Below are 10,795 nucleotides of genomic sequence, written 5' to 3' on the forward strand. Positions count from 1 at the left end.
ATGCTGCCATGAGAATCTCTCCTGTCTCTCACTGAGCTGCTCTGACAATTATTTACCCTTTCAGTCAAAGCTCATGGCCTGTTACGATCGATGCGATCTGACTGCCAACATCACAGATTGATTCCCCACCAGCATTTTCACCGGGCCCTTCAACTCAGACTGAGGAAGAAAGCAAAAATGGTGCACAGGCCTTTATTTTTGTGTCTCTGTAGTCTGAGAGGCAGACAGATGCATTCCCACTTGGAAGTGTTTGCTCCTGCTTATTTTTCACATCCAAACCCAGGTTTTCATCTGCCCTACAGCTCACTCACTCTCCATTCAGCTTTTGCACTCTGCAAAAGGAGGGTGAGATTTGGGTAAAGCTCTGACAGATGCAGACACAGCTTTTTTTTTTTTCTGATTTCCAGAGGTAAAGGATGGGAAACCACTGCAGCATCCTCTACTCATGGACTTGAGACTGATATCAGTTTTTGCTACCAAACAGTTTCTCTTTTCCTCCTGTAACTCTATGGCAATGAAAACATGAAAACCACCAAGGCAAGACTGGTGGGATTCATCAAATATTTACTGAAACCAGCACAGTTGCACTGGATTCTGCAACAGTTAAATCAAGACCCTGTATCTTGTGGGTCATGGGTAGGATTTTATTAGATTATAACCTTTTGTGGCATTCACATCTCTGACACAGGACATGGGAACCATTCCCCAAATCCAAAAATCCAAAATCCCCCTCATTCAAAGGAAAGCACGAGGGCTCTGAGGTACATACCAGGACACTTTCTGTCATTGCACTGCTTGTACTCCTCCTTGGGACCCTGGCAAGTCTCTCCACCGAAGAAGGGGCCATAGCACACCCGGTCACGTCTCTGAGTGCCACCTCCACACGTGGCGGTGCAGCTGCCCCACACTCCCCAGGCCTGCCACTTCCCATCCACTGGAAACAAAAGAAAAAAAAGAGGAGAGAAACAGCCTGTTAGGGCCCAAACATCATCTGCAACAGAAGGAGTCAAGGTCCCAAGGCGAGCAGAGGAACAAAGGGTGAGTAGGGCAGGGTTTGGTAGGAAGGGAGGTCTCCTGCCTTGGATCTTTGTTTGATCTTCAACTGACATTAAATCAGAGTGTCCCCATTCCCATCCCATCAGTCCTTTAATAGTCCAAGGGTGTTTTCGTGTTTTTTCTCAGCACCTCCATGCTCTGCAAAAGCAGCCCTATCTCTTTTCTCGGGCTGAGATTTTGGGGTTGTGCTCCTGAACACTCTTCCCATGGGCTGAGATTCAACCTGGCAGCCGCATCTGCCAGGCCAATTCCATATCTGGAGTTTGTTTGGGATGTACAATGCATGTGTGAAAATAGCCCTTCCCAGAGAAGGTCTGGCTCAGGGATTTAGAGAGACTAGCAGAGCCCTTGGGCAAAAAAACCATGAAGAAACATCAAATAAACCTCTCTCCAGCTGTTTGCATTGCACTGATGCTCATGTACCTTGGAGAGAGGTTTGGGATGTTGTCTCATTCCATTGTGTCTTCTCCCAACATCTTTCCAGATTCAGTGGAAATGTGACTTCTTTTACATTAACAATGACATTTATCAAAATGCTGCTTCTTTTACGTTAGCAATTGCATTTATCAAAGCACCATAAAAATGTTGATTAGCCCTCACAACAAGCCTGCTGTACCTCTGCTGTACCACAACTACTCGGTGACAGAACTAGGGCAAGGCCTAAGTCTGCTCTTTACTATTTGGGCTTTAATTCTGAGTTACCACATCATCTTGGGTTGAATAATTCCTTTTGGGATGGTGGGAGATCCACATCTTCTCCATGAAGTTGACAAAAATTACCGAAGAAAAGGGGCAGCACCAGATTACGGTGCTTTATTTAGTGACATTTTGTGCAGTGGAAGGTATGACCTGAGTTGCTTTGACAGACAACTCTGAAATCAGTGGGACGTGGTCATCTGAAAAAGAGTTCTGAAGCCCCTTTTTGTCTTAGAAGATCTCCATAAGTTGCAAAGAAGAAATGAGATACCCAAAACATCAAAACCTACTCGAGACCATGTAGGAAAATCCAATACCTGTGTTAAATACTGCAGATAATGGTGCTACCAGAGAGTAAAGGGATTCCCTGAGGAAATAGGTAGACCAGGATGAATTCCAGTAGGAATTATTATTATTATTATTATTATTATTATTACTACTACTATTATTATTACTGTTGTTATTACTATTATTTTCTGTCTTTATTATTATTTTAAGTCATAGATGAGTAAAGTAAGTGACAAGTCTTACACAGACATGAAAAAGGATTTGTTGTGCCTGAGGTTTAAAGCTGAGATACAGTGGAGGATTCCCTGTTTGCTTCAGATATAACTGGGAACGTTGAAATGGCAGGAGGAGAGGAACAAAACAAAAAGAGGAGGGAAGCTGAAGCTCTGTGGAGGCAAGGGAAGGGTTTCATTGATATTTTCTTGGGATTTTTTTAAGCTTATGCTGGAAAGCTGAAATCTAAGGTTAGAAAGACACGTTCCCCGTGGGCAATCACTCACCTCTCTGGGGTCTCTTGACCCAGACTGACTTTGCCAGTGCTGGATTTTGGCTGGCATGGTCTGTTGGAATGATCCAAACCTCCTTTTTACTGTGCCGAAAAGGGCGCAAGTCTTCCCCAAAGAAACATTTTACTGGGACTGCAGGGGAAGTTGGCCCAAGAGAAAGAAAAAGTCATTGGTCACCAACCTGGGCACTGGCGCAGGAAGCAGTCCCGGGTCTCCACCCAGTGTCCCTGGCACTCGGCTCCGCCGTAGGAGGGCCCGTTGCACTCCCGCGTCCGCTGCTGGGTCCCGTTGGAGCAGGAAGCGGAGCATGAGCTCCAGCTCGACCACTCGTTCCAGTTGCCGTCCACTGAGTGGCCCAAAGAAAGAAAACGAGCGGAATGTGAAAATCTTTCCCTCTGGAAGGAGCCACGTGGCGAGAGCCTCTGGCCTTTGCCTACCAGGGACTAAGGTGGGAAGGACAAGGAGTCACAGAGCTTGAGAGAGGGGACAGAGCATCAAAAAAAGTTTGGACAGCAGTAGCAACAGGGATTTTTGGGATCCTCTGCAGCCTCCGACAGTCCCACAGGATGCAAGTGCAGTAACATTTCAGTTTTTATGTTCCACACTCTACATAACACCATAAAAGTTGAAATTACTGATATTGCACATTCCAACATGAAAGTCCAAACTAATAACATTGCTAAACACAACATAACATCACACCAGAGGACGTGGCTCATGCTCTCACTGAACACTTTGAAGGGATCAGTACATTACCGTGACATTTCCCATTTGGGGCCATCAGCACTTTTTTAAGGAACCCATTTTTCAGCAAAGCAGTGCATGAATCTGCGGAGCGTGTATTTTCTCAAGCGTGCAAATGCTCTGTTTTTCATTAAAGCAGACCCAGAAACTCGAATCACAGTGTTATTAACAGGAATCCACCATTCCTGCAAAAAAAAACGGGCTGGGAAATGTGGGAGCAAAGGTGTGCTCCAACAGAAGACCAGGAGCAGGGTGAGTGTGTGTGGTCAATGTACTTCTCTCACAGCTGAATTAACTCTGACAGGCTGGAGATGTTTCTACCCAGCAGTGTCTTTGATAATTAAGTAGAGGAAAAAGGGACAAGGGAGGTTATGATAGGAACAGGGTTGGAGAGAAATAGGAATACATCTTTTATCATGGTATGGACTGAGGCAATCCCAAGTGTGGCAGTTACACCCTAATTGGTCCCTGATCAACAGATCCATCACCCAGTCTGCTCTTCCTGGAGCATTTTTCTCATTAACAGTGGTCATCATGCTCTGTTTAGATCGAATTAGGTGCTAGATCTCACTTGGGAAAAACAACCTGAGTCCCTGAAAAGTCTGAATTCTGGCTCAAATCACATTGCAACCTTTTTTTTTTTTTTGCCTTTGTTTGTCTGTCCAAGAAAAATAAATGCCAACTGGTTCCCCATGTAATCTGCAAGGAATTGATCAGTCCTGTGTAATCCCCATTGCAGTTGAGCAGCTTTTTGTTTACAAACGCTGTAAAAAAAAATGTTAAAAACATCGAAATGAGCAACTGTTAACTCAAAGGGGATCACAAGGTGTGCAAAATCAGGAAGGTATAAGGGTACCTCCAAAAGGTGCATGTTTTTAACAATCCAAAAGTTTATGGTTTTATTGTGCATAAATTCATGGCTTTGTGCCAGTGCCTATCAGTCCCAAAGAGGGGAAATGAAAAACGTGGTGTTTGACAGGTGGTTGTTTTCTGGAAATGATCCAAAACTCTGCCAAGTAAATGCTATCAGGTACAAATTAGCGTGGCTTTTCTGACTGAAGGTTATGCTGTTAAGTTTCCATGAACTGATCATAAAATCATGGAATCACAGGGTGGTTTGGGTTGCAAAGGTAAAGATCATTTAATTCTAATTCCCTGTCATGGGCAGGGACACTTGCACTATCCCAGGTTTCTCCAAGCCCTGTCCAACCTGGCCTGGAACACTTCTAGGGATGTATTCACAACTTCTCTGGGCATCCTGTGCCAGGGCCCCACCACCTTCACAGGGAAGAATTTCTTCCTAATAATGATGGCATCCATCCTTCATTAACATTCCCATGTGTTGGAAAAGTACAATTGCATTTCCCACATTAAATTTGACATTTACCCAAAAAACTGCATTTACCCAAAAAAAGTTGAATTTTTTCAACACCCTCCCTGCTGCTGGTGACTGGCAACTTATCAGAAGTGCAGTCATTTGGAGGTAGGAAAATGAAACATCCAAATCCATAATTTGGTTGTTTGTTGAGGAATTTAGAACAGGTAATTTCCTTGTATTTATTCACAGGCTGTAATTTCAGAAATGTTTTGAAAAAAGGAGAAACAAAGGTGGCTGTGTTTTCCCTCCAGCCACTTGCACTGATGCAAAGATGTCTCATGGTCGAGATGCTGAGGGTTCCCATCACAGCCACAGCCAAGGACAGTTTGGTGCCACGATTACACCATAGTGGGGTTTATCAAAAATGTTCATTTTCTGGTGGAGCCCGTGAGGAGACAGGCATTGTCTTCCTCCTTTTTCCTCTTCCAAGGACTTGGGGCTCAGCCTGCGGCACCCACAGCTCCTGAGGAACAAAGGCGCTGTTGTCCCTGCAGCAGAGCATTTTTATCAGCTGTAGTGATAAATCCTCGGAGCAGGGTGGTAATGAACACTCGGAGTGTCTGGGGTGTCAAACACCCATTGTTGTGCTTCAATGGTTCCCCCAACGCTGCTCTCATTTGGTGCTGCCAAGCTGCTGATTGCCTTTGTGGCACTAATTGGAGCTGAAGCCTTGCAGTTGGGCTGCTTGTCTTTTTCACCACTGTTTCGGTCGTGCATTTATTTGTATTTAAATTAATTATGGATCAATGTTAACTCAGGGTATGCTTTATTACCCAAGCAATGCCAGCTCTGACTTCTTAAATTTGTCTTTTTATGACAGAGTCAATTTGGTGTCTGGGAGGTTCTTATTCCAAGTAGCGTCTTCTGGATAGTGGCCAAATATCCAAGGATAGTTACTTGGAGTGAAAACTCGATGGGAAATGCCAGGAGGCTTCTCACTGTTTTCACAAAGTTCTCATCCCTCCCACAATCCCTCTCCTCCTCCGGGGACATATTAATGTCTCATAATGATTCTCATTAAGCTGGAAAAATGTCAGTTGACTTTATCCAGGGATAGGGAGGGAGTTTTGGGGAGCTCCCTTGTGTACAGATTGTGTTCCCCAGGACACCCAGAGTTAAGTTAAGGGGGCCAATTAACCCAGGGCCTGTCAGAGGAAAGAAGCCTCTGGAGCATAAGTGGATTTCCAGGTGGTAAAAGTAATTCCATCTTGAGGTTCTTTCTGATGTTTCAAAGCAAAATCAAGGAGAGGCATTTGGAAGTACTGAAAAGTATTAAATTTGGCATGGAAGGCTGTCAGGAGTCTCTTAGTCCATCTCACCACCCAGATCAGGATCAGCCACAGAGAAAACTTGCATATATATTGAATTAATGCACAGACAAGTAAAACTATTAATTAATTCCAGCATAATGAACCCAGTCAGGCAAAATAACTTTAAACCATTCAATGGGGAGAGCAGGTGAGAACCTTAAGATGGTCTTGGAAATATCAGTGATAGCCAGGTCCAACCCATGTAAGGTGCCCTCTGCAAGAGATCACACAGGGCAAACCTGGACCTGAGACATCTCTGAGCTGAACAACCCCAGAAAGCACCTCTGGGTTGCTTCTTCACTGAGTCCTTTCCTCAGGATCCTCCTTGCGGTAGTTCTGAATTTCGTTGGAGTCATCTATGGGCCTTAAGGGCATCTGAGCTGGGGAGACCTGCTGGAGGGGAGGTTTCAGATCTGTCACTGTCCCTACCTGGGCAGAGAGCGATGTTGCAGAACTTGGTTTGCTTCTCCGGGCCCTCGCAGGGGTTCCCACCAAACTGGGGGGGTTTGCAGGTGCGGGTCCGATCCCTGTAGCCTCTCCCACAAGTGGAAGAGCACAGGCTCCATGGAGACCACTCGTCCCAGGTGCCATGCACTGCAAGGGAAGCAGAAGAAGTGATTTTTCTTTTTCAGAGGAGGTCTGAGGAAGTGAGGGAGCCCACAGGGCACAGCTTCTTCCCACCCGGAACGAGCAGTGTGTGGGAAGTTGGAGAACAACCCAAAATGTGCAAGAGGAACATCAAGTAATTTTTATGCTTTGATATTGACACCAAGTGCCTGCTGCTTTCCAGTCTTTGAAATAAACCACAATGTACTTCTAGCTGACCTTAATTTTTCAGATTTTGAGCCAACATGGCATTTTTTAAGTAAAAAATGGATTTAGCTAGAAAGAAATAAAACCCCACTACCCTTAGGGAAGCATCATCACCATCATTTTATTGCTTCTTGCCCTTTTTTCTCTCCCTCCCAACATTTTCTCATTGAATCCTCAAAGACTACAATATTTTAAGGCTTTCAGGAAAGATGTAGTCTGTCTACTGATTACTCTCATAGGTCAGTGACACCTCAGAGGCAAAGCTAGGGAGACTCCAAAGAGTAAAATGGAATGGGCAATATCCTCCAAGATTGCTCAAGCCATCTCTGGTAGCTCCTGGAATTAGACATCTAATCGATTTTAATCTAACCTAATTAGCCTTCTAATCTATATTAATCTATTAATCTATTAATCTAATCTAATCGAGATAAGTTATTTATGGAATTGTAGTCACTGTAATCTCCAGAGACCAAATGTTATAAGAATGCACTGATCTCTCTTAAGGGACTTCATCCCTTCCAGTTTTACCAGAGAAGCTAACAACAAATCAGTAATTGTTTAGGAAAAGAAGAAACCCAAAAAAGCCAGGGACTTTTCCAGTCCTTCATCAGTTGCTAACAGTGACTGATGCCCAGTGTCAGGAAAGGGGGTTCAAAACTAATTCTCACCAGGCATCTTGAATGATAAGAGATAAGCAGAAGAGGAAATACAGGAAAGAACATGGATGGTGATTTCTCCACAGATGGTGATTTCACCATCATAGAATTTTTTCTGAACAATGTTATTGCTCATCAGGAGAAATGAATAATACACCAAGTTTAACAGCATAACTCTTCAAAATAATCATAGAAACAAGGAATAGTTTAGGTTGGAAGGGACCTCAAATATCATTTAGTTCCTGCCACGGGCAGGGACACCTTCCACTATCCCAGGTTGCTCCAAACCCTGTCCAACCTGGCCTTGGACACTTCCAGGGATGGGGCAGCCACAGCTTCTCTGGGCAGCCTGTGCCAGGGCCTCCCCACCCTCACAGAGAAAGATTTTTTCCTAATATCCACTCTAAACCTACTTTCATTCAGTTTGAAGCCATTCTCCTTTATCTTGTCATTCCACGCTCTTGTAAAAAATCCCTCTCCATCTTTCTTGTAGGCTCCAGGCTCCCCAGAATGTCCTTTTTCATCAAAATTATTCCCAACCTGGAAACACCCCAAAGGGCACCTGCCTGCAGGCGTACTGATTTCATGGACTTTAGACGGTATGGAATTGTCCACACCATACAAAGCAGGTGCCCATCTCGTGGTGCTTGGTCTAGCAAGAGTTTCTGTATGAGGCCTTAAGGCATAAAGAGAAGGAACAAGGAACAAAAACCATCTCATTGCAAGAATTACAGAATCCCAGAATGGTTTGGAATGGAAGGGAACTGAAAGGTCATCTAATTCCAACTGCTTTCCACTAGACCAGGTTGCTCCAAGCCCCATCCAAGATGGTCTTGGACACTTCCAGGGATGGGCAGCCACAAATTCTCTGGGCAGCCCATGACAGGCCCTTCCAGAAATATCCCAGTGGAGATACCACAGGCGGCCAATGTCCCGCCCCTGCTGCCCACCAATACCTGGGCACACGGCAGAGTTGTTGCACTGCCTCTGCTCCCGGAGAGGGCCGCTGCACTGGGTGCTGTAGGAAGACGAAACGCAGAACCTGGTCCTGGTCTGCCAGCCCTCCCCGCAGGTGGTTGAGCACACACTCCATGGGGACCACTCCTCTGCTGCAGGGTCACCTGTGGGGGTTGGAGCAGAAGGTGAGGATGTGGCATCCTTGGATCTCCAGGGATCTTCAGGGATGAAATTTCCAAGTTACGCTTGGCCAGCTGTGAGATCTGTGAGGCTGCAATGTGTCCTACAGGTGGGGTGACAAGATGGGTGGGAGGGTGTGAGGGCATTGGGGAGAAAATGTGAGAGCTGAGAATGGGCTAAAGAGTTTTTTTTGGGTGCTCTGTAGAGCTGTAATATACACACGCATACGAAAAAAATATCGGAAGGATGCTGTGGAAGCATCAGGGCACTGGGAAGAGCAAACTCCACCACTGAAGGTGGTGTAGCCACTCCAGAACCTTATGAGATGGGATACGGCACCTCCTCACAGAGACTGTACTAACAAGGTTTAGACAGATAAATGCATCCATAAATTGTTCAGTTTTAAGGATTCAACCCTTTCTTTTGCCTTCTCACACCACCTGCCAAGGCAGATTGGCAGAGGAGGAGCTGACAAAGTAGAAGGTGATGGTGCCTAAGAAGGGTCAGCTGATGAAATCCCACAAAGTTTTCTCAGTATCTCCTTTACCTGTGGAGATCTGCTGTGAGCATGTGACACAGAACAAGGCTGACTCTTCCAGAGCATCATCACACAATCTATCAACTGCTTATGTGATGGGGCAGCATTGGAAAAGCAGCTAAAAATATCCCATTGATGGGAGTGAAAAGCACTGAGATGTATTCCCTTTGTCACTAATATCCCAGCTGGGGCTGTTCCAGCAGCCACAACCTCCAAATAAGTCACCCTAAGTGGGAAATGAGCAAGGAAAGGATGATTTTCCATTCGTTTTCATAGGCAATATTCTACCCCTTGAAAAAATGCTTTTCTTCCCCACATGAAAATAAAAATCTGGCTATGTTCCACTTAATTAAGGCATGCATTGTTTGGGTTTCCAGATTTTTCATGGGTTGCTAACAATTACACATAATAAACCTGGAATGTTACACTTGGTATGTATAGAACAGAGGCATATGGCAAAAAATAAGCGCCAGCATAACAGAGGGGCAACTCCTTCTTGTGACAAATTCTTTAAAACCTCAGACTGCCCCGTGTCTCACCCCAAACAGATGCACTTGTCAGACTGTGGGTGGTAAGAAGTATCATGGCACTGGGTGGAATAGGTAAATACGATGCCAAGGGTCATCCAGCCTGGCAGCCAGCACTTGGATGTGCTATCCCACACCACCACCCCATTCCCAAAAAAAGCTGGGCAGAGGATGCCATATGAAATTGCCCAGCTGCAACATGGAGCAGGAAAGAGACTCTGCAGCTGGAGATCTCAGCGAGGGTTATAAACCAGCTGCATGAAAATATCAGAGCAGGCACTGTGGTGGGGACCACCAAATTTCCCAATATTGCCTAAAACTGTGCATGTCTGGCTTTTTCCTGGAGGTGGTATATTTATTTATTTATTTTTATATATTTACTAGTGTTTTCCACATGCAATGAAATTTCATGCAGGATTTCAAGCATCTGTGGCTCCCATCAATCTGCTCTTCAGGACTTTTGGTAGTTATCTGTGTTGTTTGGTTTGTGTCATGCTTTTCAGCACATCTGCCTTGAATGTCTCCTGTCATTCCAGCAGCTGGGAATTAAAAATACAGCTCCGATTGGAGTTTGTTGAATTAATATGTGTTGAGGGGGAAAAGCGTAGAGGCATACCTGCCCTTGCTGTAAAATGCACAGACTTTCACGCCTTCATTTATTGTCTGGACACAGGAAGAGGTGGTGAGGATCAATCTTTCCGTACCTCATCTGTGCCATTGCAGTAATTGTCATGAGATGTAACTGCTGTTGTTCATTAAGCCAAAGTTGCTCAAAACCATTTTGCTTCATTAACCTCCCCAGCTGGTCCCAGTTAGATGGAAGTTATGGACTGCTGGTCTTTCCCTGGGACGTGTAGGAGACATTTGTGTGTTTTGAGGCTTTGGGGCTTCAGGAAAACATCAGTCCCATATCCTGTTTCACAAGAATTAGATCTCCTGGTAGAGAGAAATCTGCATTTCCATGGCAATTTTCCTGCCTTTCCAGTAAGAAACTCAGCCAGCTCTGTCAGACCCAGAGCCCTGCCATGCTCCAAGCTCACCACCAGCAAATTACTTTTATGGTACCATCACTTCAGCATTTGCCATTCACAGAGCCCCAGACTCCAGAAGATCCCTCTTTGGCCCACAGATCCCAACCATTCCTGC

General features: G+C 45.1%; 1 protein-coding gene across 5 annotated transcripts in view; it reads right to left on the bottom strand.

Annotated features, from left to right (window-relative positions):
- The window catches only part of LOC103623907 (brain-specific angiogenesis inhibitor 1-like), a 164,553-nt gene that overhangs the window by 19,069 nt on the left and 134,689 nt on the right, over nucleotides 1–10,795 (bottom strand). For 4 of the 5 annotated variants that reach the window (XM_017746666.1, XM_017746664.1, XM_017746668.1 and 1 more), the window contains 4 exons: nucleotides 8,404–8,568; nucleotides 6,408–6,572; nucleotides 2,728–2,901; nucleotides 770–934 (listed from right to left, as the gene is read on the bottom strand). In XM_017746666.1, the coding sequence (XP_017602155.1) occupies nucleotides 770–934; nucleotides 2,728–2,901; nucleotides 6,408–6,572; nucleotides 8,404–8,568 (669 nt within the window). The remainder of the gene's footprint in view (nucleotides 1–769; nucleotides 935–2,727; nucleotides 2,902–6,407; nucleotides 6,573–8,403; nucleotides 8,569–10,795) is intronic. The other variant, XM_017746665.1, reaches the window with a different exon arrangement.

This window comes from Corvus brachyrhynchos, unplaced genomic scaffold (assembly GCF_000691975.1).
Source record: "Corvus brachyrhynchos isolate BGI_N302 unplaced genomic scaffold, ASM69197v1 scaffold89, whole genome shotgun sequence".
Lineage (NCBI taxonomy): Eukaryota > Metazoa > Chordata > Aves > Passeriformes > Corvidae > Corvus > Corvus brachyrhynchos.